The sequence below is a fragment of the Cottoperca gobio genome, chromosome 21, assembly GCF_900634415.1.
Source record: "Cottoperca gobio chromosome 21, fCotGob3.1, whole genome shotgun sequence".
NCBI classification, from domain to species: Eukaryota; Metazoa; Chordata; class Actinopteri; order Perciformes; family Bovichtidae; genus Cottoperca; species Cottoperca gobio.
Window position 1 is genome coordinate 5,782,011 of NC_041375.1, and position 22,867 is coordinate 5,804,877.

The 22,867-nt window shown below is 38.8% G+C and overlaps 1 protein-coding gene across 1 annotated transcript in view; it reads left to right on the forward strand.

The window, feature by feature from the left end:
* The first annotated feature begins 303 nt into the window (after nucleotides 1–303).
* Nucleotides 304–22,867, forward strand: part of LOC115026285 (collagen alpha-2(V) chain-like) — a 42,580-nt gene continuing 20,016 nt past the window's right edge. The window contains exons 1-7 of the mRNA XM_029459043.1: nucleotides 304–542; nucleotides 19,592–19,816; nucleotides 20,506–20,525; nucleotides 20,621–20,653; nucleotides 20,756–20,788; nucleotides 21,064–21,117; nucleotides 22,328–22,420. Coding sequence (XP_029314903.1) covers nucleotides 452–542; nucleotides 19,592–19,816; nucleotides 20,506–20,525; nucleotides 20,621–20,653; nucleotides 20,756–20,788; nucleotides 21,064–21,117; nucleotides 22,328–22,420 — 549 coding nt within the window. The 5' untranslated portion in view covers nucleotides 304–451. The remainder of the gene's footprint in view (nucleotides 543–19,591; nucleotides 19,817–20,505; nucleotides 20,526–20,620; nucleotides 20,654–20,755; nucleotides 20,789–21,063; nucleotides 21,118–22,327; nucleotides 22,421–22,867) is intronic.

A 22,867-nucleotide genomic window follows, 5' to 3' on the forward strand; every position in this document is an offset into this window, starting at 1 on the left:
TTAGTAACCACTTCTGAAAAGACGCAAAAATCAGTGACACCTAAGAACAAGCAAAGTCATTTTTTCTTATCTGTTGTCTTGCATCTTTTACTGAGTTAAGACAATTACGGTGTGAGATAACTAGACAGACAGAAACAATCACTGGAAAGTATGAGAACTTGTGAACATGGGTGTAGTTCTCCCACAGCCACAAAAGCCTGTGAGAGGATGGTTATGGGAGAGGGCTGACAAAAGGGGGAGGAAAATTAGGCTGGCCAGCATTCTTCTCATTTAAAGCTGTAACTACACAAAAAAGCACTCACGCAGTCTGGGCTGGGTCTGCTTGCTGCTTACAAGGAGAGCTACTCTTGTATTCATGGTGGTGCAGTGATAACCTGAGCATTTTTTTTTCCTTTTCATCTTTTTTCCCCTTGCTTTACGCACAAGGACGGCTCATGTCTTTTTTATAGACATGATGAGCTTTGAGCATTTAAGGACTTTCTTTTTCCTGGTCGTCTCCGTAGCTCAGGTTTTGATTGTTCAATGTCAAGACGTGAACAGTGGTAAGTGAACTCATCTGCTGTTTGTTTTAACAACTAATTGTGTTGAGTATAATGTGTGAAAGTTTGCTGATGGTTGCCCTTTGAATAGACTGAACATTAGTTTGGACTTTTGGGTTAGGGTTAGTGTTTAGTGTTAAGTTTGCTCTTGATTAGGGAGATGTCCCTTTTGATAAGACTTTTTGGTCAAGTACTGTGAACTTCCTACGCTCTGTGTTGATAAGAATTGAAACAGCTGCAAATGTAGTAGACTGTGGGGAACATGTGAGTTAGAGCTCTGGTGGGGATGATTGGGACAAACCCTACGTGGTTATTGAAGACTAGTTTAGAGAACATTTAAAAGAGATGAGAGTAGCTCTAATGTGGATTATCTGCAATTGGCGAACAAGCCCTGTATATCAGGAAACAGTCCTGTGGACATCTGTCAGTGATTGCAAGTGATGTCACCCTCAGGCGCTGAAAATGTGCAGTGGAGGGAAATGAGCACCTTTGCGGTTATGCATTACTCTTGGACTATTCCACCACTTTGGAACATTCATTAAGTGTTACCACAACCATTTTCTTCCCCTTTGGACATTGTACATCTGCAAAAAAGATTTCAGAACCAGAGCTCACGCGCCTCTGAGGGAACACAGACTGCATGTTAATTCAGGCCAGATGTGAGGAGACATGAGAAGGAGAGATGCTGTTGGATTCTCTGAGTCACTCGGTGTACTGCTGATGTCTTCAGCTGGCAACGCCAAGCGCTGGAACACCTGAGTGTTCTTGTTTTACATGAACTGTGCTTCCCCCCTCTTTTTTCCCCCAACTGGAGTGTTTGATCTCGTGTGGCGTCACAGGGACTGTGTTATTTCTACATATGATGTAATGGGCCAGACTGAGCACTGGAAAGTTCATTTGATGGGCCCCTGATGAAGTGTGGAGTTAAGCAGTGCAGCACAGACAGTACTGTTTGTTTTTTTAAGAAGCTGTCAGTACCTCTCGATAATTTACTTTTTTTGTCATTATATTATTAATTTAAATTAGTTTTACTCTTTAAGTTCACATAAAGCTGATACAGTTGTGTGATAGTGTGGCACCAGATAGAGCACCACCATGTGGTGAATGCAGAGAAGGCCCTAAAACATAGGTCTTCAACAGGGGGTCCGTGAGCCCCAGGGGGTCCGCGGAGGTACTGCAGGGGGTCGCAATTTATTTTGTAGATAAAGCATTTAAAAATAAAAAGTATTTTTTTTTTTTATTACAATTTTTTTTTTTGCTTTGCCATTCACATTCCCTCCTCCGCTGTACTTTACGATGGGCGGCGACACACACCTACAGTCAGAGACGGAGTGGAGGAAAGGAGAGGAGTGAACTAAAATAAATCCCCCCCCCGTCGCACAGACCTCTTCAAGCCTCTTCTTTACAATATATACAGTAGGGGACCCTGCACCACGCTACACCAGTTTGGGGGTCCTTGGCCCGAAAAACGTTGAAGAAAAACATATCTCATACTGTTCGTGCACACTTTAACTGTACTGGAAAAAAATCCCTCTTCTATTCATGCTGGCATTTGACAAATAGGGCAACACAGTTATATTAATGTTGATTGAATTATAGGTACATTGTTCAATATTTCAAAGGGATACTTTCCCTGGCTGTGACAGAAGAAACAGCTGTACTATGCTCTCTGCTCCTCGGACATGATCAGGCAATATGTTAATGTGTTTTGTCATATTTAGTTAAAAAGTACTTAGAGGCTCTGTTTGAATTAGCTTCTCAATCCTGTCTCTGACCATATGTGTTCATGTGAAGCTGCGCAGCGATCTTGTGGGCCTCTTTCCATGGAATAGTGGTGGGTGATGCAAATTGCATTTTGACCAAATAAAAACAGTGGAAAGTTCATGGTTTTTGTAGACTAAGGGAAAATGTGGTTCACCAGCACTTTGATACAGTGTGTGTGTGTGTGTGTGTGTGTGTGTGTGTGTGTGTGTGTGTGTGTGTGTGTGTGTGTGTGTGTGTGTGTGTGTGTGAGTGAGGGGGTTTTCAAGGCTTGTTCAACACAACGGTTTTTAAATTTCTGATTTTTTTGGTATTTTAAACTCAACCAATGTAACTATTTGTTCAGCCTGGTCTCCTAAAAGAATTCCATTCCCATAGGACGATTGCATCGTCAATTACGTTTTGAAGTTGGGATTACGGTTGTTTTTGACGTACCACAAATACGTTTGTAATACAAATTTGTGTAAATCCGAGTAGCACTGGAGTATTGCATAGGCCCATGGCTACAGTTACCAGTGTTCCTCCATTTAAGTGAGACTTTTATATGGAAAATTGAAACTTCAAATTGAGTGTGGTTGAATGTTGATGAAACTCTAATTGCAAGCAGTCTCATTCTCTCAGTAAACCTTCAGCACAATTTTGAGAGGATCTTCTGAATAATAAAACAAAGTCAGCAATGTTGAGAGAACTGAAGTTATTGGAAAGATATCTGATTAATCAGACTTCAGTGGAATTTACTAAATCTAATTAGATTCTTTGAAGACTGAAAACATGTCCAAAACAAATGTTGAACTTTTTAGGCAGTACAGTCATGTGGCTGGATGCACATGTGCGGAAAGTTTTCTTGCAAAAGAACACAAGTTGGCAAATGAGATCAAGGAGCAGACTTTAGGCTTTGAGCAATTGGAAATGGTGACGCCAGTATAGATTACCAGGAAAGTATGGTGCATCCCTCATACAAAACCTACAACCTGTATTTGTATAATATTTGGAGTGAAGTTTATGGTTGTGAACATGCAAAAAGGAAAAGAAAACTACAATAGATCACGGACTCCAACAAAAAAAAAGGAATCTGTGCCCACAGTTGTAGCCTGAGATAGAATCATGCCTCTGCATGTGTGTGTGTGTGTGTGTGTGTGTTTAACGTTGCTCCTCCCAGACGCTGACATAGCTGTAAAACATCTTGAAAGATGCCACTTAGCAACTTACATCAAAGAGCCTAAACACTCAGTCTTTGTTAAACCAGCGGATTACTGGTTTGTTAGCCGTTACATTTGTCTTGGTTTTTAATATTCATCACAGCCAAAAACGTAAATCAACTCAAAAGCACATGAGCAAAAACCAAAAAATCTGCTATTCCAAATCAACAAAACCTACATGAGGTCACTCAGTCTTCCAAATTGGTTCCAGTTGTTGTTGCCACATCACTGACATCGCAACAAATGGGCTGTTTTCTACCAAAGCTCAAACGTCCAAACATGTGAATTCAACCAGGTCCACAGACGGCCTTGATTAGAAACACATGCTGCATTTTTGAGCAATGACTTGATTACACGCCTCTTTTCTTCCAGAGTTTAAGGGGGTCGGGCTCACCGGATTGTACATTGTCTTGAGTTACACGTTCGAGGACGACAGCGTTTTTACAGTCTCCTGATGTGTAGCGTCTGGCGTTGAACCTGGGCTGTCTTGGTGGCACAGGCGATGGAGCTGATAGATTTTTAATGCAGATTGTGTCTGTGAGGACTGCTTCATGGGAACTACTTATAAACCAAATCATTGCAGTCAGCAAATGGAGGTTTGGGGTGGGGGGATGACTTCCAGATGTTAAAATAGTTTCTTTGGCAGTATTTGGAAGATAAAAAACATCTTAGCCTTTAGATATAGTTGGAAATAGAGGTTGTTAATCGGCTGATCTAAGACATAACGTGTACATATTTGTTTACTTTGCCTTGAGTGTGGATAGCTGTGGAAATTACTGGCTCATGGTTTTCCACAGATTTCTCCAATGTCTTTAGACTGACTACCTCCGCAGGTTCAAGTTAAAGTAACTATTTGTTCGAAAGCCATGCAATTATGGCTCCCCACTGACAGACTTCCTGGTCCTTGATTGGCACTTAGTTACATCTGCCCTGTCATCCTCTCAGCCTGTCGGTGTGGGAGGATGACAGGACAGAATGTAAACAGATAAGGGGCTGGGTTTCCCAAGTGGTGTAATTGTCTTGATTTCATTCTAATTAGGAATATGGCAGAACTGCTATTCATGCTAGTCACAGGGAAGAGCTCGGCCGCTACATTTTCATGTGATGAATTGTAATTGAATAAACAGTTTCAGGTTGATATTTCTGCTGTTCACAGTCCATCAATATAGTAAAAAAATAATAATAATTAAAGGCGCACTCCATTGATTTATGGCAATGTCATTATTGTTATCTCAGCTTGGGCTTGAGACTTTTACTTTATTTTTATAACAACTTTGAGGTGCGGCGTTTGAAAGAAGTGGGCACGTGTGAGGCAAATAGGTCTGAAGAAGGATGATGTCATGTTGCATGGGAAATACAGGGATCGAGCATTTGTGTAGCTTGACCCACTAAGGACTAATAGGACATCTCAGCCTCTGCTTCTTCAATTCTAACCAATTAAAATGTTTTTAATTTAATTGTTCATGAAAAGCATTCTGGATAGAATGATGATAAATATTTGGTAGTTTAACAATTAAAAAGTAATATTGTCCATCCCCAAATACCAGGAAAACAAACATGACCGTCATGTCAATGCCTTTGTCAAAGGGTAGTTTGCCTGTACAGTGTTGATACAGCTGCTTGTAGTTTTTTCAGAAGATCAGGAGGACTTTGCCGTTTGGAGCTTATCCTCCGTAGGTTGTCAGGCCTTAGTGTAATATAAAATGTTCTCTGTCTCTCCCCTGGTGACTATTACAGATTTAAGGCTGTAATTGCCTTAAATCTTCCAATTTCATGAGATGTTAGGTCCCATCTGGGAACCTCTCTGTGGTGAAGTGCTTTAGGCCAGGTAATGATTCAGCAAAATCAGATTAACTTCACTGTTGAGTGAATTTTCCAATTAAGCAAAGACGAGTAACATTGTCAGTAATACGCAATGATTGGATCATGCACACATTTCAGTTTATGACAGAATTAAGCTATAGAGAGACCGTAATATATAGTCGTAGCATACTTTTCTTTAGATTTGATGGCATATTAAGAACAAGTAATGCCCAAGATGTAACCTTCTCCTCATAAATTCTTCAAAATGTCAGATTCTCAAGCACCACTTGCTTTAACATCACAACATGGTGACTGTCAGCCATAATTGCATGTTGTCACTTGTGCGGTCTGACCTAAATTCTAAGTTGTAGCTAGGTTGTGTATATTACAACTGCAGAGGGCTACATGGGTGATAAGGGTTAGCAATGTGGCCTAACTTATGTTTAGGCTCTTAACAACTTGTTGGACAGCTGATTGACTCTATGGTGAAATGCTTCATATAAGTGTGGTGAAATGCCTCAAGGTCAGTTTTGTATCCAGGCGGTCCTTTTGTAGTGGAGCTAATGCAGTGGTAATGACATTACTGCGGTCTGGTAAAAGTAATAATATTATAATGTATATAGTCTTACAAATGATTAGTTTCTAGTTAAGAACCACAGTACTATATGGCCTCATTACCAGTGAGCTCTGCCATGCTGCATTTCTCAGAAACAAATAAAACAGTGGATTTATTTTACTCAGGCTCTTGTCTTACACTGTTTGTATTCATATCTATGAAAAGTAATGCACTGACCAAATGAATTCTTAGTCGACTAACACTCATACGATGAGCTAATTTAATGGATAGATCAGTAAAACTGAGTTTCTCGACAAAGAATCATGCAAAAGCACCAATTTAATCTTGTGTTTACCAAAGATGTGCTCAAAGTAATTCAGCACTAATTGACTAAAGAAATTCACCAAAACCAGCAACCCTAACCCTAACCCAAACCAGTCGACTAATAAACTAAGAAGAGGAAGCCCTAATAAATTTGTATGTAACCCATGTAACTTGACCGGGACAGGTAACGTGGTTTACCAAGTGACAAAGTCTGTGTAGGCAGCAGGTCAATGTGGATACGTGGGTCCAAAAACACAGATCTTAGAAACATAGATAATCTCCATGTTCAGAAGGAAAACATATTAGGATTAGTAAAGTTCCTTCCAACACACATAGTGCTGGAGTCTTTACCATGCAGCAGTGCCAGAACTCAGCAGAGGGGATGATGTTTCTTGAAATGTCACCTACTATTAAAATCAAATTGTGTGCAAAGCATATACATGTATTAGCTGGAAACAGCGTCAGTTTTGTGAAGCACAAAGTAAATCAGAAGAGCTGTAAAAGAGATATTAGTTTTTTTTTTTTGGATCAATGTGTGTTGCTTCAACATCACTGGCATTGCTCCTTCAGATTCCTATGTGACTCAAAAGATGTCCAGTAGAGAAGAAAGTGATTCAGTAGAGAGAAGGGTGCATTCTTTTAACACAATGTGAGTCTGTGCTGCCCCTTACGTACTGGCTGCGAAGTCCAGTCAGTGTTCCCGAACAAACACTTCTCACACAGAGCCAGACCAACGAGACATGGAAATGTCTGCTTGTAGCCGGTGACTCATGGCTACCATTTAACCTAGATGATTTCACCAAGCGTGTAAAACACTACTGCAGAGAAGTGGCTGACAGAGACAGAGATTTAGAGAATTAATTAAAGTAGCAAAGCTACATATTTCAGGTGATTTAGTTTGCATTCAAATTGGGTTAGTGTTTGGATGGGTCTGACAAACACAAGACTTTCACCAGGAGATGTTCATGTCCCAAAATGTAATGATTTTAAATAACGGTCATTTTAAGCCAACCATGATCTTTCACTTAAACCAACCAAGTAGTTTTGTTCCCTTAAAATAACCAAATATTTTTGTTGCCTTTTTTGTTTTATTTTGGTTAGATTTACAACGTTAACCACATATTTAAAACTACAACAATAAGCCAAACGTTATTGAAATGCCATTTAGTTGTATAGAAACATCATTTTGTAGGAGACAGGGCTGTCATACATTAAGCATCCTTACTGCCCTATAGCTTTTAATTGTTTACAGTTCATTGTGGAAAGTTAGAAACATTTCAACCAGAAGAACAACAATTCAAATTGCTGGAATGGAAATGATATCCATATGAATGACATCAAATACTAGCACTTTGTGTTTTTGTAAATATACTAGAGAATTAAAGCAGAGCCACATGTGTTTTCCTAAAGAAACAGAATTCTGCAGAATAACCTTGTAATTACTGTGGTGAATATACATTATTCTCTCAGGCTTCAGTTAATCAGACACTCTCAAGTTTACAAAGCTAGAACTGTGTTGTGCATCATGCCAGTCTTTATTTACCTGGGTTAAATTATAGCTCTAAGTATAGGCTTTGAGTCCTGATTTCTACTTAATGTCAAACTCCCTCTTGTTTCTAAGCCTTTCACTGATGTGGCCTGGTATTTAAGGGGTTGGGCTTTAAACAAGGGATAAGGAAAGAGGGGAACTTCATTTCATCATAACTTCATATCTTTGAGATCGCCGCTGCTCAGAGGGGGAAGAATAGAGGGCTACAAGATAAAGGAAGAAGAAGAGGACATAGAGCAGTCAGGGCAGGGGAAGAGCTGCAATCAAAAATGTGGGAGAGAAGTGGGAGAAAAACAAGATTGAGAATGAAAAAGGGTGCGGGAGACGCAGCAATGAGGGAAGCCCGGAGGATTGTTTGGTACACGTCATTTAAGGGCGAATACTTGTCTGTAGTCTCGTTCTCTACCCCCTGCACAGTCCACTGGCCCAACTCCAGCACAGGAAGAGCACAGGAAGTCATGTTAAACTGGAATTTCCTCTGGAAGAGCATGTGTTTCAGCTCTGGTTGTCATCATTAATGACCATTGGGATTCATGATTAAAAGAGAAGACAAATATGTGATTAAAACATTTTTATTATTTACATTTTTGAGCGGAAATGCCTGCCTTCCCTCTGTAACCAAAAGCAATTAAAATAATAATAGTTCACTTAATTAAGGACATGTAATGGAAAAAGATGCTGCCAGCATTGATGGCTCTGTGCGGAAAAAGTAGAACAATGTTGCAAAAGCGTTTATCTTTGTAACTATTGAAATTTGGTCGGCAGGCAATTCATGAGCACTTTAGAATTGAAGATAACTAAGATTAAAGCTTTTTTTTCTGGTTTGAGTCCGCCTCTGGGAAGACATTCATAAGGCTTACCCAGCTGCTGATGACATGTTGAATAAAGTATGCAACTGTTACTGGTACAAGGAAGGAGTTCCAACAAACAAACTGCACCAGATCTGCCAAGATGACAAGGACACTCTCAAGATGCTCGTAAATACTGCGTCATACATTGAAGCAGTTTGGTGTTCTGCCATAATGTCACAAGGACATGGGTGGGAATACTCCCATCATACTTCTCTCATTAGTGAAATACAGATCAGTGTGTGTGTGTGTGTGTGTGTGTGTGTGTGTGTGTGTGTGTGTGTGTGTGTGTGTGTGTGTGTGTGAGTGAGAGAAAGATCATTTACTTATAAGTAGATTTAACCACAATTCAATTTGGACTACATTTTCTACACAAAACATGAAATTGTATTAAGTAATTTGGAATATTGACTTTCCAATTCAGAATTTGCACTATGCCCATCTCTGCGTGCAGACGTACATACAAAAGTAAAAAAGATTTATCTGCATATACTATACACATTACTGGTTGAAAATCAGCAACATTTTGTTTTTAGTGCAGATTATACAACTTGTTCCTAAACAGCATCACGGTATGTAAGGGTAGAAAATGGCCAAATGGCCAAATGGCTAGTGAATGTTCCAAATCCTTAGTTTTTTTGGCTTGTTAGTGATGCAAATCTGGCTTCTTGCATATTTTACCAGAATTTGGCTGGTAAATTATGCTAATTTTGTGCCCTGGATGCAACCATTTCCAAAAAATCCTCGTGGACACTACCTTCCCTGGCCTCAATGACACGCAAAGCTAAAATCCTAACAGTCCCCACCTGACCTTATCACCTCTCTTTGTCAGCGTCTGCCTCCAACATTTACAAAAATGCAGGCTGCAGAAAACTTCAAGGGCTCCATTTAGCAATAAAGAGAAAGTGATAAATACTTTGTGTCCCCAGAGGCTCCAGCCTGAGTGATGTCACCACAGAAAGGGGCCTCACAGGGTCGAACCCCCCTCAGGCTTTTTCTCTTTGCTCAGTTATCTGGCCTGTACAAACCAACAGCAGAGCCACTGCACAGTGTATCTTTAAATAAGGATGCATCTTCTACAAGTAATGGCAAGTAGTTTGTACCTGAGTTGTGGAAACAGCCTAAGCTGTTATCCCTCTATGTTTTAGTTACACTCAGCAGACTCTCAGTTGCTGTTCCAATAATAATCGATGTGTTGAGTAATAAGAGAAGTGCCTGAAAAGCCAGGGCAATAGTTGATGTAGATCACCTGGACTTAAGTCATGGTTTCCATTTCAGAGATGCTGCAGGGCTAACGCCAACTCAAGCATATCTGCAAATGTTTTGAAGAATCTTTGGCCTAAACATCTGCTCAGACTCTGTTTTCTTTACAGAGTCAGCCTGTGCTTCCAAAAGCCTATCCATAACTTTGGCTTTGTGCTTGAGTTTCAGGACTGCAAGCCATTTGTAAAATTGCATTTCTGTCAATATGATCACGTCACATAACTTTTAAACCAGCATCTTCCAGCAGTGATAGATCATTATGCACTTTTCTGCATTAAAAAACCTGTTGTTGCACTAAGCCCTGCTTTCACTCCCTTAACTACTTCTGTATGTGTGTGTGTGTGTGTGTGTGTGTGTGTGTGTGTGTGTGTGTGTGTGTGTGTGTGTGTGTGTGTGTGTGTGTGTGTGTGTGTGTGTGTCGTTTAAGCTTGTAACCTCACACCCTGCAGTCCAGTTGAAAATGTAAATCCTTAAGGAGAGCATCTTCTGCCTGAGGGGCACACAATGTAGTGCTGGTGTCACGGCCTAGCAGTTGCATCATTTCTCTGAGCTTTTAGAATAACGAAATGAAAAAGAAAAGAAAAAGAACAGATTGCTAAAGGGAAAAAAAGAGAGGAGTGCGGAGGAAAAGTCCAAAAAGCAGACAGTGTGCTTTGATAAGGATAAGGGGAAAGAAAGGGAGATTGGAGAGCTTGACAGGGATATGAGAAAACGCAGGCTAATGCAAAAAGAAAAAGTGGGATTTAAAACTGAGCCTGCGGCAGCCATTTGGTTTAAGGAGTGGAAGCAGCATCCTCGAACTGCTGTAGTACTGAGGTCAGACAAAATGTGGAGGCAATAAATCCCTCATGCCTTTGGGGTTGCTACCCACCACTAATAAAGGACGCCTCTTGAAACAACTCCAAATCCTTCCCAAGATGAAGAACAGTTGGGCATGCGTATTCCATCGTCAGCATTTAGAGCGTTAGAAATGTTACAAAATGTAAATTCTCTGTTACATTTTAAGTTCTGACCAATTTTACTTGAGTATTTTCTTACTTCTACAATTATTTAACGGCTTTAGTTACTTTACAAATTAAGGTTTTTGCTTGAAAAAAGATACAAAGAGCTTCTAAAATATCATGTTTTATTATAAATAAAGCTTCCCAACAGTATATACAAGCAGCTATAGCTGAAACCATTTGAAAAATCTAAATGTCGATTGACAGAAAATGTATTGGCAACTATTTTGCTAATAGTTTGTCTTTTTTTGTGCAAAAATGTCAAACAAGGAATGGTTCAAGCTTCCCAAATGTGAGCATTTGCTGCGTTTCCTTTAAATGATTGAAATCAATTTAAAATAATTGAGTTCAGTTCAGTTTCAGAGAGGGAAAGAGACATTGTGTTCTAGCATCTCGGTCGGCACTGTTCGGCAGAAAACAGATGTGATGTGAGTCGCAGACAGTGTGGTTAACAGTGCAGAGCATGCATTTTAATGATTTAAACAAATCACAAAAACACATTTTCTCATTTACCCCTTAGTGTCTAGCCATGCACATCATTTCAGAATTCATGCTGAGGTGGTCAATCTCTAAGGTCTCTGCCACAAGCATTGAAAAATGACAATTGAAAAAGTCAGTGTCCCCATTTCTCAGCAGGGACTATTTCTTTGGTGGAAATCAGCTTATATGAAAACTGTTGACAGTGACGTCTATTACGAACGCAATATCATTCAACTCCATTGTATTAGACAGACAGACAGACATTGTGTGGTACGGCTGTAAGGTACTTCCTGATTGTATAGGTTTTTCCTTTATTCACTGTGTTCCACCCCTTTTTGTATGTTACGAGTATGAGAAGTATGGCTTCCAGTTGTATGCCTCACAGTACACCATTCAGTACTTAAAAACTACAATTCCCAAGAGGTGGATCTTCTAACAGCTGGGTGTGCACAGGTGTGTTGCATTCTTCCAATGATTACAATGGTATTGAGAAGACACTCACAGACACAATGATGTTTGTACCATTTGACTCTAGATAAACCTACAGTATGTTGCCCAATGGTCTCGAGTTACATCTTTAGATATTATATTTCACTGCCATTTCTTTATAAATACAAATGGCTGAAACCCTAGTCTTCATTGTAGTTCACTGTGTTCCAGTCACATATTGTGGGGGAAACCACTTTCCTCTGAGTTCCCCTGCGTACAGAATCCACAGTTTATTCTTTCACATCTGGCTATGTGCTCAGTTGATGTAAAATACGAGGGTGCTCTGACCCCTTGTATATGTTAACGCTCTGCTCTGATAAACTGGAATGTTTGACGTCACATTTTCCTTTGCTGCATATCTGCTTTAACTTGTACATAGACCGGCCAAATGTCATTTTATATTACAATAAACACATTTTGAATGTGTTTATTGATTACCACAATATTGATATTTATTGGAACTTAAATGTGTGAGTAGAGATTAAATGATTGTGTGTTGCTTGAACTGACTATATAGCATCAAGAACTTTCTGCTTTTTAATTTAAACTTCTTCTGTTGTAAGTAGCACCAACAGGAAGTGTCCGTGTTTAATGTGTTTGAATCAGACCTGACGGCCAAGACGTCTATTTTTACTTAATGCATAGTATTTTATTACAATACATACACTACTTTTGGTCTATCTGGAATATCTCATAAAGTAAAGATTCACCAGGAGGCATATGGCGCTAAAGTGACAGTAAATCTTTGAATCCGAAAATAAATAAATTGGCATTGAACACCAAACTTTAACTCAAAAAGGAGATATTGGCATTGAAACAATGAATACAAGACGTAGGCATTACAAATTGTTATCATATTTTCATCACTTTTGCATTGGCATGTGTTTTTCAATGACGACTTTCAGATTTTTTCTTCATGTTACCCTTTCTTTAGTGTTAAGTTTTTTCATTTGGATTTTGTTCTATTCTTGCAGTTACGGTAATGTGCCTGTAGCGGCCAAACAGGACAAACAAATACTCGACAATCACTTCTCACCTTTTATATACCAAATAGAAATGACATTATATTACACATCAAATATTAAATAAAGACTTTTTTTAATAGCTGACCAAATAGGACCAAGTCCTAACATGATTTAACTGTTTCCATAATAGGTTTGTTGGATTTCTCCTAAAAAATGTCTCTATGACCATATAAAATACAAAGTAGTTTCACAGCATATTAATGTACAGGGAAAGAGGGACGTTCTCCCCTTAATGTACAAATTATACAGTGAAACTGAAAACCAGTGTCAGTGTAAAACAACCTGACACTCAAAAAAGAGTGACATGAAGAAAAAAATAGAAGATTGTCATCGAAAAACACATCAGAATGCAAAAACACCATTTTTAATGCCTTTCTTTGATTTTTCAGTGAAACCTTTTCAGTGCCAATAAAAACATTTCCAAAACGAGCCGGTTCAACACATATGTTTACGTTTTCAGTTTAAGTTTAGTTTTTTCCAATGCCAACATGTACTATCCCTGTTCTAGCTCCAAAGTGGTTCAGCACATTGTTCTCATTCAGTAAAGTGTGTCAGTGTGTCATTTAGGTTGATTAATGTGCACTGGATGGAGCTCCAGAGGATATGAAAACCACAGGTTTGACAGTTTACCAGGACCTAGTGTAAGATTTGATTTCAAACAGCTCCACCTGGTAAAGAGATGGGTGATGGGTTTGATAGGATTGTGTTTTTTTGGAGGTGCAAGTCACGTCATAGTGAGATGGAACTGCTGAAAGTCATCAGACCATTTTACTGACGCTGTTCAAGGTTTAAGAACTGGAACATAAAGAAACGTCGTGCAGTTTGATGGATTAAACACAAGTGTTTACATTCCACGTTTGTTATTATAAAGCACTGCAAAGCATATGGCATTTACTAAACAACACTGCCTTCTGCAGTCACTTGTCTGCTACATATGTGATGCAGAAGAGCAGAGAAAAGAACGCAAACATCTGTGTTCACTCAGTCACCTGAACATTATCAAAGTTAAAGCCACACAGTATAAAACGAAGAGACCAGAGGAATAATACACAAGAAAACAAAACATGACCTTGTCCGCTCTGCAGTACAGTTTTTCACATTAAGTTTATTTTCAGTACATTTGCGACCAGAACAAGATTACCCTGGTTTTGAACTTTGACCCCGACCACGGTGAGAGCCTCAGGCCAAAGAAGGTCCAGCCTCTGGTGTTTGTTGAGGACAGTCACTGTTTAGTCGCTTGTATCTTCATTCCAACAGCTTGTTTTTTCTCGTTCACTAATTACAGCAGCAAATGACTCGTGACTCAAACACGGGACTTTTGATAAGAAGGCCGCTGTTCATGTCCTGTGTGAAACCAAAAGTCAACGTTGACTTATTTTACTTTACGTAACATACTTAACTTATGTCACGTACGTAACGTACTTAATTTACCAATGTAACCTAATCCTAAATGACCAAACAAACATATATATTTGAACCCAAACCATGACCTTTTCCTCAATCTTGCTAATAGTTGTGTTGTCCAAACCTAGGTTCAGTTTCAATTCATGTGACCACGTGTTCAAAACTGCGACCGTTTCACAATGTGGTTGCTGGTGCTCTTTTTTTTTTTTTACATTTACGTCCGTAACTTACTTACCGAACCAACATACTCATTTTAAGACAAACTATTGTGCTTTACGAAACATAGCCAAGTAGTTGCATTTTTTGTTTTGCTTCAATTTACAATATTAACCTCATGTTTAAAACTGCAACCATAATAAACAATATTTTCCCCTAGTAACATCATTGAGAATGCAGCCCTCTACAGCTGTTTAATTAACCTTAGACAAGGTTATTCTGTAGATGATATGTTGTGTAGATAACTCTGAGATGCAGATTTAGACAACACTATATACAATTATTACAATGAGATGAATCCAATCCAAGGCAACAGAAGCAATGAGTCAGTCAGCCAAATAGATAGAGAAGGGGGGGGGGAGGCGGGTTCAGCAGGACCACAATCCTCCCAGGGCTGAACGTGGGATGGGAAAAGCTCGTAGCTGTGGTTGCCTCTTTAAGGGAAGAGTCATTGGAGACGGGGTCTGTTGATGGAAAAGCCTAGACATGTAATCAGCAAGCTACTTATTCATTTCAACTTTCCTGGCCCGAGCTTCCTACCCCTCCCTCGAGATACTGAGCTTTTGTTTGTAGAAGCCAAGGTGAAGAGCGAGCATGTTCAAACTAGAGCGTTGTTTCAGCTTTCAAGCCCTGCAAACACAATACAGCAAATCCTCCAAGCTTCAGAAAATGAAACAGACAGGATGCTTTTTATTTCAGTTTACATATTAAAATCCTTGTTCCAGTCATTAAAAAGGAGATAGGTTTAGGGATAATCACAGGGCGTTGATTCACTTTGAAGCAAAACACCGTGTTGACATGTTTTTGACCCATTACAACTCAATCACAGGTCGAGCTAAAGGTCCTCTACAGAGGGAAGATTTATGTTTGGCCATGACACCGGGGGTTTAGAGCAGGAAAGAGCAGCTGCTGCAGACAGAGCCAACCCTCAGCAGCTGTAACTCATCTGCATCTGGACGAGGAATCAGGCGGTATTAACTCTCACTGCAATGAAGAGCTTGTTCTGAACAAGAATGGAAACAAATGTCAGAAATGGTATGATTTCATAAACTTAGCATGCAGTGGGCACTATCTCTCTGGAAATGAGACCACAGTGCAGACATCAGTTTGGGGGCTGCACTTGGACACATTCATCTTTTTTTCCTAAAAGTAATGAGAGCTCCAGCTTTATGTGACTCATTGTTTCCATAAGGTCATTTTTTAACCCCTTCACTTGCAGTAGTTCTCCCGAAACGCAGTGTGTTATGAGTATTAGCCAAGGAAAGTCCATAAATGATCTACCAGCTGCATCACATTTGTGGTAATGCTCTGGTTTTTATGCCTCCGCAACAGCCCTGGCCGGAGAAATGATGTGTTTGGGTTGTTCGTCTGTACTTCCCATTCGTGAACGCAATGTCTCACGCTTAAGGGAATTTCTTTAGATGTGGCACAAACGTCTAATTGGACTTAAGAATGAACTGATTGGAATTTGGTGGTCAAAGGTCTCTGTGACGTCACAAAACATGCTTCGGACATAACTCAAGATATATGACAATTTCACACAAATGTCTAATAGGATAAAATGATGAAGTGATCATTTTGGAGAGACATGGACGTTAACTGCAACTTGACTGGTTGGCGGAGGCAAACAATTATAAAGTTCATTATTTGTCTTCTTCTTGATGTGTGCCATGACTATTTGGGGAGTTCTTTGTTATCTGGCTGATGTCTGGGGAACTGCACTAAATAATGGGTACAGAGCAGTCACATGAGTCATGTTGAAGAGCTCCAGACTCCATGTTTTAAAGCAGGGGAGGAAACTGTCTGCCCGCTAAACTGACTAATGGAAAATCCAGATCAAGCAGTCACCGTCAGAAGGCAGCAAGCCTTTTCACCGTTGCTTTTACGGCGTCTGTGGAAAAGTGTGGACCCTGCAATGAATTAGCTGAGAGGAGGGGAAAAAGTGAACGTCCCTCTCCTCCTCCTCCTCCTCCTCAAGGCTTGTGGTGTGGTTTTAAGACTGCTCTGAAAACCACACTTCTCTTCCAGTAACTTCCAAACTGTCCCAATATGCAGTGTTTGAAATCTATCAAAACTCAACACGAAAAATTGCTCTCCAGCTATGTGGCCAGACATCCCTGATGTGACGCTTTTATGTCTCAGCAATGAAATTGACCTAAGACAGACAGTTTAACTCCTGTAAAGTTAATACTTACCTGAATGAGATTCCAACAGCAGTTAATGCAGCACGTCTGAGGCCCAAGAAACAATATAAAGACATGTTAACAAGAATTCAAATCCAGTCAGTCATAAGCACTAAATCATTTCTCAATGTATGTACACTTTTCTGAAAATGATAGGTTGTCCAACAATGTGTTAAAACATATTGAAGTTAATATTAATTAATATTATTATGAGTAATTCAAAGTTTTATTAAAATAGTTCTCAATGATTTGCTTGCCCTTGAACAGCCAGTAACATCTCAGTGTGACCTTTCCAAATGAAAACCAGTGCTCCCTTGAATGCAGAGCACATTCCTCTTCATTTGTGGAAACACTTGGAAAGACTTTTCCCATGAATCTTGATTTTTGGAAAGATTTTTTAGTTTTTACTATGATGTTCTGTTTTGAGTTGCACAAGAACAAGCTTAGCTGTTCCCTTGGAAACGCTTTAGTGCTTATGACTGACTGGATGTGAATTCTGGTTAACATGTCCTTATATTCATATTCTTATACTATTTTTTTTATGCAAGAGTACATAATGTGGATTTACACTTTACCTATGACGATATTCATAATTCTAACATTACAATATTTCTACATTTTATTGTGAATGAAGAAAGGAAACAAATTAATACATCATTATAATTATAATACAGAAATTATAATAATAATAATAATAATAATAATAATAATAATAATAATAATAATAATAATAATAATAATAATAATAATAATAATAATAATAATAATAATAATAATAGAAGGGGACAAAAACAACAAGAAACACCATATGCAGAAATAAACAATCTTCATTCCGTATATGTGTGCATGTGAGGTATTCACAAACCACAGCTTCCCGTACTGGTGAGATCAGATGTGATGGACTTCAGAGTGTCTGATTACACGATGCACGTGTACAGCGTCCAAGCCTTGAGCTTCCTGTAATGATGTCTCGTTAAGGAAAGTTAAAAAAAGTAATTTATCAATCACACCTTCAATCTTTCTCAATGTATCTTAGCTGTTACATCACTACACCACTGTAGCCCAGGTGTATTATTGTATTTTATTAAAGAATTACTTAGAAATACGGTTGTTCATATCCAAACGCTCAATAATCTAATTGAGTGATAGAATCAGTGTTTTACTGTCTGACACAATGTAGTTTGTATTAATACCAAAGGGCCAACAACTCTTTAAAAGTTAATTTCCATTAATCTTCATTTTACAAAATAGATCAAATGTTGTGTTATATATATTGTCACTGATAATGATTATGGCTAATCAGTCAAATATTCTGCCTTAGTACATATGTTCTTACAGTGTAGCACTTAAACAACCAAATTACAGCTACTCTTAACAGAAGATTTAGTTTTTGTTATCTTCTTATGTAAAAATGAAATACAACCCAACATATTGTTATCAGACTTTGTCTTCTTTTACTCTCAAGTAATGATATTGCTGCCTACACAATTCAATACCGATCAGGCTTAACATGGGTGAGCCATATACTGGGTGCAAACATAAGCTCAACCCTTAGAAGAACAGAGCGAGACTAAGAACTTCTCCTAATCATATCTACTGTAGATAAAAACCTTGTATATATTATATGCATGTTTGTTTATGTCCATGTTTGCTCATCTTTGTGAGCTTAGTTTAGTTGTATATCTATAAAGTAGTTGTATCTTCCTGTACATCTGCATGTATACATTCCCAGGCTTGTAAAACACAAATATAAATATGGGATTGAGCCATGTTAGAACATGTTGTCTTGTTGCATGCGGCCTCAGTATAGGTAGACCTGCACCTTTACGTGCTTGTTCCTGCTCTTTGACTTTTTACAGTAAGGTAGAGTGAAGTCCTTCTTGTAGCTTCTCCTGGAACCTCCATCAGCAGTTAGGGCTCCTCTCTGCACCTTCCTTTTTCCTGTAGCTTTCTTACCTGATGTACCTGCAGTCTGAGGCTCACAGCTGCCACCTGCTGTTTATATCAGGAACAGGTGAAGTCTCAGATTACACAGTCCTCCTGTTAAAGCCAGTACATTCATTGTACATGCATCTACATACATTTCACAACCCCTTTGGAGAAGATGAACTTTGCTCTTTTTACAGAAAATATATTCAGTGTTTTTGTGTATATAGCTGTTGATAATTTCCTGCAAGTGTAAGGTACCACAGGCCACATTTCTCAACACTTCTTTGGCAAGAAACATAGAAACTCTTAAAAGTGGACAATGAGACTTTTGAAAGTTAACTTTTTATTTGGATAATGAGACTTCTGGCAGTAACAGACTGCAGGTTTTCAAGTTTTTAGGACGCTGCCTCTGGAGGAAACGACGTCAGACTGCCCTACACAAAGGGACACGTTCCCAGACCTTTGTTCTCTGACAGTGTGCCTCACACTGTAAAATGCTTTATTTCTCTCCAGTACGACTTTTTTAGATTTGTACGGATTAATTGTTTTCTGTAGGTAAGAACAGCTGTTGAACACTTAAACCTGAGATTGTGGCTTTATTAGCATTTGGAAGGAAAATAACTTCCCCACCAAGGATGAATACATACATTTCAAGCGGTTAGTCGTGTTGCCTCAAAGAAGAATGTGCTCTCTGTGTTTGTGTTGAGGTTTTCTCAAAGGCATTACGGTTATTGTGTTAAGAAAAAAGCAAAGAAAGAGAGAAATGGGGGTCGGGTTAATGAATGTTTATTTTCTGTTCACCTGGTTGAATGGATCAAGAACATGTGATTTCTTCCTCGTTATCTTGTTTCTTCACTTGACACATTTGTTTGAAAAGTTACATTTATTCCTGTCTTGTCTGCTGTCCTGTTGAAAATGTCTCAAAATGATCATAATAAACAACATGTGTGTTAGAGGATAAACAAAGGTTTAGACAATCACAGTCCAGTTGATAGACTGTCCTCCACCTCTGTGTGTTCCAGGAGATGATGTGAGCTGCACGGCGGACGGCCAGGTGTACACCAACAGGGACATCTGGAAGCCAGAGCCATGCCGGATCTGTGTTTGTGACAACGGTCAGGTCCTCTGCGACGAAATCCAATGCGATGAGCTGACTAACTGTGAGAAGATGGCCATCCCTGAGGGCGAGTGCTGCCCCGTTTGTCAGACGGATTCAACGAGCACCGGCGGGCAGGGCACCATTGGTGGTGAGCGAGCAGCTGGATTTAAGAAAGATGGATCAGTATCAGCATAACGGGACAAATGTGTTCTAGATATTTTCAAGTTATAACAAGATATTATCCCATTATTACAACACTCACACTTATCATGTTATTACAAGACATTTTTATTGTTATAACAAAAAGAATAGTACATTTTCTTTTCTTTATAACATTATAAATAGTATATTGTTAAAACAAGAAAACGTTTCTTGTTCTACGATATATTATTTATCTTGTTATAAAACGTTTGATATTATATAATGATCACTTCCCATGATCAGTTTTTCTTTTCTGCCATGGTAGCAATATGTTGTCGTAAAGAATATTTGGAATATTAATGATATCATCAAAATACATATTTTGTAGTGTTGGCAGGTCTCTGTGTCAGAAACAATGAACTAATGATTCCATTTCCTCGCTGAGCCACATCGATAGACTGGAGCTAAGAACGAGTGACATCCGGCTGATTGTGTTAATTGACTTTGTTGCCTTTGTTTACTTTGACTGACCTTCATAATGATGACAAATGAATCTCCTGAGAGCTGCTTCACCATCTCCGCAGCCTTCTCTGCTTTCACACTGATGATTTATTGGTGATTTTTGTACCTTTTCCTCACATTAAAGTTTGATGAACTATGAATAATTTGATATTTTCTGCTTTTTCCTCATTGCAGGTGTGGGCAGGATCTATAAGGTAAGCCACCTTTTGGTGAGGTTGGCTGTCACTAATTCATCATATGTTTGCCATCATGGAGTTTGAAATGTTTTGTCATTTATCTGTTTATTCAGGGTCAGAAGGGAGAACCCGGGGATGTCCCACTAGTGAGTGTTTGCAAAATATAAACCTTTTAAACAGGCCTACAACATTAGTCAGAAAAAGGCAAAGTCTGAATGCAGATTATAATTTTGATGATATCCCTGCAGGTGACTGGTATTCGAGGCCGCCCTGGACCTATGGTGAGCATCTTGGTTGTTTGTTTTACAATCTTCTAAAAATAATTTCTTCTTCTGCAAATGACTTTGTGTGGATGTTCAACTACCTGAATTGACACTAGATGGCATAAGAGCACAGTTACCTCCTGCATAACATCACCTTACAAGGACTTCTGCACAGCAGGAAGGTCCTGCAGACATCTGAGTCACTGTGACATGTTATCATTTATATTGTGATGTGATTACATTGTTGTCACTGTCACACTTTTATTGGTTCTTTCTGTTTATCTCAACAACAGGGACCTCCCGGCTCCTCAGGAGATAGAGGATCTCGTGGACACAAAGGCAGGCCTGTATGTCACATCCACAAGTCTCCTCGCACAAAAACACAACTTTAACATGATTTAACTTGAATTTGACAGCAATAATATGGGATGGAGTGTCTAAGCCTTAGACACTCCATCTTCCCTGTGAAGCATCGTGATAAAATAAGCTAAGAAAAGAAAAGGGAGATTTTTATTAATCCTGGAGGAAATTATTGTGCCAGAGCTTGAAAATAAATAAATATAGTAATACATAATAAATATAAAGTGTATTACAAGTAATACTAACACCAGTGCCTAATAGAACAGCAATAAGAATAGGACTCAATTTGTAAATTAAGTAAACTAATATAGAAATATGAATTAAAACAATATAAGATTAAAAAACATTAAGAAGTAATACTAATAGCAGTGCCTAACAGAATAACAATACAAGTAATAGACATTTAGAAAAGAAGTTAAATAAAATAAAACAGAGGCTTCACTGTTTGTTTTTATATATTTTTATTTAATGGTTTTGACTACATCATGTTGTCCACATTATCCATTGGAAGCTCAGTCAGCTCTTAAAACCAGCGTTCCCTTGACACTTGCTGTGTCATGAGAATGACTCCATATTACTCCCTAATCTGTCAAAACAAAGCTTTAAAAAATCCAGCAGTGTGTATATATATATATATATATATATATATACACACACACTGCATATACACATATACACATACACTTATATAAATAATAATATATATATATATATATATTTTTTTTTTTTTTTTTTTTTTTTTTTTCAAAATATAACGTAATGTGCCAAGTTGATGTATAATGTGCTTTGCAAAGCAAAAGTGTAGCAGGTTGATGAATGACTGCGGCCCTCATGCTGGAGCTACAGTCCAGTGAGGGCCGCACTGTGAGCGTGATTTATTAACCAATGGTTTTCTTACTGTACACGCTTTACAGCTCATGGTTCATAAACAAGCACAAATTAAGCTGCATCATTTGTATCAAAGTGGAATGGCAGGTCCCACTGTACATCTGGGCCAAAGCAAAGTATCTTAGCTACACTGTTGATTAATATTGATCAATATATATTTCAGTATTACACAGGAAAAAACTAACAATAAAAACTGATAACACAAAGTGTACACAAATATTTTTACAGCCAATGAATCACTGTCAGACTGAGGGTACTTATGAAATGGTTTTCAACGAGTGAATCAGAACTTCTCTCTCTACTCTCTAGGGACTGCGGGGCCCTTCGGGTTATGATGGAGAGCCTGGTATACCAGGTCAACCCGGTGAAGCAGGACCTCCAGGACCTCCATCGCACCCAGGAGTGAGTCGTGCACTGACAGCTTTTACATGCCGCAAACACGCATATGTACTCTTACTTGCATGTGCTAACAGGCAGAGTGAGAGCAAACACAAGACTGCTCACACACATTAGAAACACACACTCTGTTGTAATGTAGTCATGCTTACATTATGTCAACACCCACCATTGTTAATCAGCAGAGTCGTACACCAAGTCTTCTGCTGGGATTCTCAGACAGAGAGCAGACAATACACATGGGGCCACATTCATTCACGTGAGGACCAATAATAACCGGGCACCTTGACATATTGAATCCCCTTCATGAACACGTACACTGGTGTAATTCTACCTGTCCTTTATGTGTTTTGATCTTTATCATTTGTATCAAGATTCTTTTCAACTGTTTTGCATTACTGATTTATGGCAAATACATCCTGATGAAACACAGTTAACTTAAACCAGATTGTG